At 46.4% G+C, this 4,008-nt stretch overlaps 1 protein-coding gene across 1 annotated transcript; it reads right to left on the bottom strand.

The window, feature by feature from the left end:
• Positions 1 to 537: 537 nt before the first annotated feature.
• Positions 538 to 3,810, bottom strand: LOC119312493 (leucine aminopeptidase-like). Its single transcript, XM_037588228.1, has 4 exons — positions 3,296 to 3,810; positions 2,712 to 2,945; positions 2,269 to 2,595; positions 538 to 1,085 (listed from the first exon to the last, which is right to left on the bottom strand). Exons 1-4 carry the CDS (start codon positions 3,677 to 3,679, stop codon positions 792 to 794), a joined length of 1,239 nt encoding a protein of 412 aa, XP_037444125.1. The 5' UTR covers positions 3,680 to 3,810; the 3' UTR covers positions 538 to 791.
• Between the last annotated feature and the right edge of the window lie 198 nt (positions 3,811 to 4,008).

Raw genomic sequence — 4,008 nt, 5'->3', positions numbered from 1 at the left:
GCCCTTCTAGCTTCTGTGTGCACATTCTATTTATTTATTTATTGTGGTCAGCATGCTTGTAGCACATCATTTCAAACATAACCAGCATCGCATAAAACACTTTTCAGACTCCAACTCGTTGCTGTCATTGCATCAAGCAGTTTCAGACATATAAAGTGTTGCATCAAGCATTTTCAGACCATTAATGTCATTGTATAGCAAGCAGCGCAATAAGCTAGAGACCAGCACACCCCATTTGTATAACCGGCTGACATATCTTCTCACCCAGTCCCTCTCCTCCTGCCGCTTTTGTTCTCCAATCTCTGTTAAGATAGGTTTGAAATTCAATCACCTACTCCTACTCATGTTCAATCACCTCCATGACCCTCAATCCCCATCAGGGCACTAGCTCGCAGTCCCTAGAACCACGTCAAGAAGACCACAGGTGCTCAACACACTACTGATAACATCCTCCTCTCATTCCATAGCAAAGCACAGGCACATTGCTAGACTAATACAGTATATATAAGCCAGATTTGACTTAAAAAACCATGACGATTAAGAGATCATAGCAGTATCAACACAGGATATTGTTATCAGGAGGCAGAGTTTCAAGTTCGTTACAGGGTCAGAATAAATTACGCACACGCAGTCTCACATAACACATCACGGAAGGAAGTTCAGAGTTTCACCCAATGTCAGCTCCAGGAGAGAGATAAATTTTATGCGGAAGAAATGAGCGAGCAAACAGTCAATGGGCATCAAAGATGTTCTCTCTAGTTCAGGCTCGGTAAAATGTGGCTTCAACTCAACTAGCCATGCTTCAAGAGGATGCTCTCCGCGACGCCGCGTGCTATCGGGTGGTAGAACTCTTGGGCCTCCGAGAAGATCCTCTTGGCCAGCATCTTCTCCTCCTCCCCTGAGCACCGAGCTAGCGAGCTGTAGAGCGGCCGCAGGTACTTCATCCTCCCCACCTGCTTCAAGCATTTCTCCACCTCGTTGAAGTAACACCTGCAGCCCGTGGGGATCGCTAGCTGGAGGAATGCGACTTTGACCTCGTAGTCGCGGCTTTCTGACAGCTTGTACCGCTCATCAAGAGCAGTAACCTGGATAGAAACGACAAATGGCGATAAAAATCAGTTAATCTTAAGTCACTTATCAGTTATGTAACTTCTGTCAATATTTTGTTTGGAAGCCAAGCTCTTGTCCACAGAATGACTAATATAACAGTATAGTATAACAATGAATACTTCGGTTTGCAGTAACTGAAAACCACATATAGATAAAACAATACTCTGAAAGATAGTAACGAATTCCCTAGCCTGAACACACCTGAAGGTCTCAGTACTTTCTAGATCTTGATTTGTAGCTAAGTCCATAGCTATCCATACTTTTTAATTAGATGCTCAAACGGGGGCTACGGACTCAATAAGTATTGAACCCAACATAGGCTTAAACACATGATCATGTGAATGTTCACATTGGGTACTGTGTAATCTAAATGAAGTTTCATAGCTAAAGAGGGTGGAACTTTACTACTCCCTCGTGACTTGAAACAACTGCTTCAGTATCAATAAATTGAGAAACTATTACTCCCTCCGGTCTGAATTAATTGACGCAACCTCTGTACACTGTAAAATGGACATTGTATAGAGTCCGCGTCATTTAATTCGGATCGGAGAGAGTATGTAGTTTTTCATGCTGTCACCCAACGATTCTATAATAGAAAGCCAAGTTTTCATCACATTCATAATAGACTAAATATATGATGAGTAAGGGACTTCTCCAAAGTACCCTCAGCATAACTGATATTCGAGCTAGAAACTGTGCTGACAAGTCTACCCAACCCATTATAAATAAAACTAATAAGGAGAATCTGGTTCTAATATCATTCCAGAGTGAAGAAGACAAAGGTATATATGCTTCTTCCACTAATTTCAATGTATTTAAAATCTGATGCTAGTTTGATTTCCCTTGATGAATCAAAAGACATGTGACTTGCTCTGCACAACCGTTCTCACACAGACAACTATCTTGTTTATTTGGCATTCAGCAGGACTGCATGATATGACAACAAATAGGTATCTCTGGTCCCCAAGGAGGAACAATCTATTCTAACTGGTCATGTAACATACTATGACTTCTTCAACAACTGACTTGGATGCATTTACTGTATATTGTCAGATTAACAAAACATGTCTGATGGCGTTTTTCGCTTTTATAAAGGAAGAGATAGACTATTCGAAACTGGATGATGTATCAAAACAGAGTATTGCCGATAATTCAAACCTGTGATGCTTCAACATCTGTGGGTAAATTTTCCAAGTAAAGCTCCCATTCTTGTCCACTCCAGTCTGCCACCTCCTCTTCACTTGGAATTTTTCCAGACTTAAACTCTGCAGCTAAGACACAAATCTTCTTATAGGTAGCTGATTCTGGCTCCATGGCATCCGGAGGGAGACCAGTACCGTTGATCCACTCATGAAGGTCAACTTGATTTTCAATCCCAGGTACATTGGCTTTCAGGAATTCAAGAAATGTCTCTGTATCTATCGATTGGAACTTGAAGTTGGCAATATACTTCTTGAGGAATTCATCGAATGCAGGTCGGCCAATCTAATACAATCAACAGGCATAACGCAGTACACAGTCACAGTTAGTCATCAAATTCTCACTGATTTCATCAGAGAATGGTGCAAATAAGTGTAAACTAAATCTTGTGTTATACCCACCTGGCGTTCGATGCGCCAGAGGAACTGGAATCCTTTCTCATAGGGCACTTCTGAGTAAACATCGTCAGGATCAATCCCAGCCATCTTCGGCTTCAGTTTGGTAAACTCCATGTTATCCTTAAACCTCTCCATCATTCTGTTCAACCCTCTCCATCCAATTCCGCTGTTTAAGGCCGCCCGCTCCTCACCTTGAACCACCTCGACAATCCTCCTCTCAGCATATGTTGTGAAACCCTGTATGCGGAAAAGATATTACCATGACAGTTCTAGTCGAATGTGTGAACCTCACTCACAACAGTTGGGACAAAGCAGATGTGAATCAACTATACAATGAGACCTGGTTGAAGAAAATTGTAACGCAGTTGATTGAGATTCTAATTAAAATTAAATTGTTTGCTTAAAAGGATTTTACAAACACACAACAGTACAAAATCTACCTGTCCTAGACAGACCCGTAAGTTAACTATAGTAGCTACAATACAAATCTGCCCCCTCAATTAGACAATAACAGGAGTTTTGGTAAATTCGAATTCCATTTGCACATAAGATAAAAAAACAAGCACACATGAGGACAAAAGGATCACCTCATTTAGCCAGAAGTCCTCATTGGTTTTGTTGGTGATGAGGTTTCCAGTCCAACTATGCGCGAGCTCATGGGCCACCACCTGCGCCCCTGCAGCATCCCCTTTGATCACCGTGGGCGTGAGGAACACCATCCTGGGGTTCTCCATGCCGCCGTAGGGGAAACTGGGCGGCAGCACCAGCAGATCGAACCTCTCCCACTCATAGGGCCCAAAGAGCGACTCCCCGACCTTGACCATGTCCTCGACCCCGGCGAACTCCCGGGCGGCGTCGTCGAGGAGCGTGTCCCCGCCCTCGGCGTAGACCCGCGTCCTGGGGCCGAGGTCGCGGGAGCCGATCCCGCCGGCGGCGAAGGCGAAGAGGTAGGGCGGCACGCACTGCGCCATCTCGAACTCCTCGACGATGCGGCCGGGCGCGCACCATAGCGCGTCGTCGCAGGCGCCGCGGTGGTCGGAGGGGACGGGGTCGCGGCGCGCGACGTGGCGCGCGGCGGCGACGGCGGAGAGCTGCGCGGGCACGTTGAGGAGGAGCGAGTAGGTGATGCGCGCGGCGGGGGTGTCGTGGCAGGGGAAGACGGAGCGGGCGTGGATGGACTGGCACTGGGAGAAGACGAAGGGGAGGCCCGAGGCGGTCTGCGGCGGGGCGAGCCACTGCAGCGCGGAGGCGCCCGGGGAGGTGGAGAAGGTGAGGAGGAAGGAGGCGGTGTCGGGGGGCA

Source organism: Triticum dicoccoides, chromosome 5B (genome assembly GCF_002162155.2).
Source record: "Triticum dicoccoides isolate Atlit2015 ecotype Zavitan chromosome 5B, WEW_v2.0, whole genome shotgun sequence".
Taxonomy (NCBI): domain Eukaryota; kingdom Viridiplantae; phylum Streptophyta; class Magnoliopsida; order Poales; family Poaceae; genus Triticum; species Triticum dicoccoides.
This window is presented reverse-complemented; position numbering and strand designations above follow the sequence as displayed.

Coding starts and splice junctions, on each gene's coding strand:
- LOC119312493 (XM_037588228.1), bottom strand. CDS start 3,679: ATGGCGCAGTGCGTGCCGCCCTACCTCTTCGCCTTCGCCGCCGGCGGG. Junction 2,596..2,711: donor TCTGGCGCATCGAACGCCAG/GTGGGTATAACA, acceptor TGATTGTATTAG/ATTGGCCGACCTGCATTCGA. Junction 1,086..2,268: donor CAGATGTTGAAGCATCACAG/GTTTGAATTATC, acceptor GTTTCTATCCAG/GTTACTGCTCTTGATGAGCG.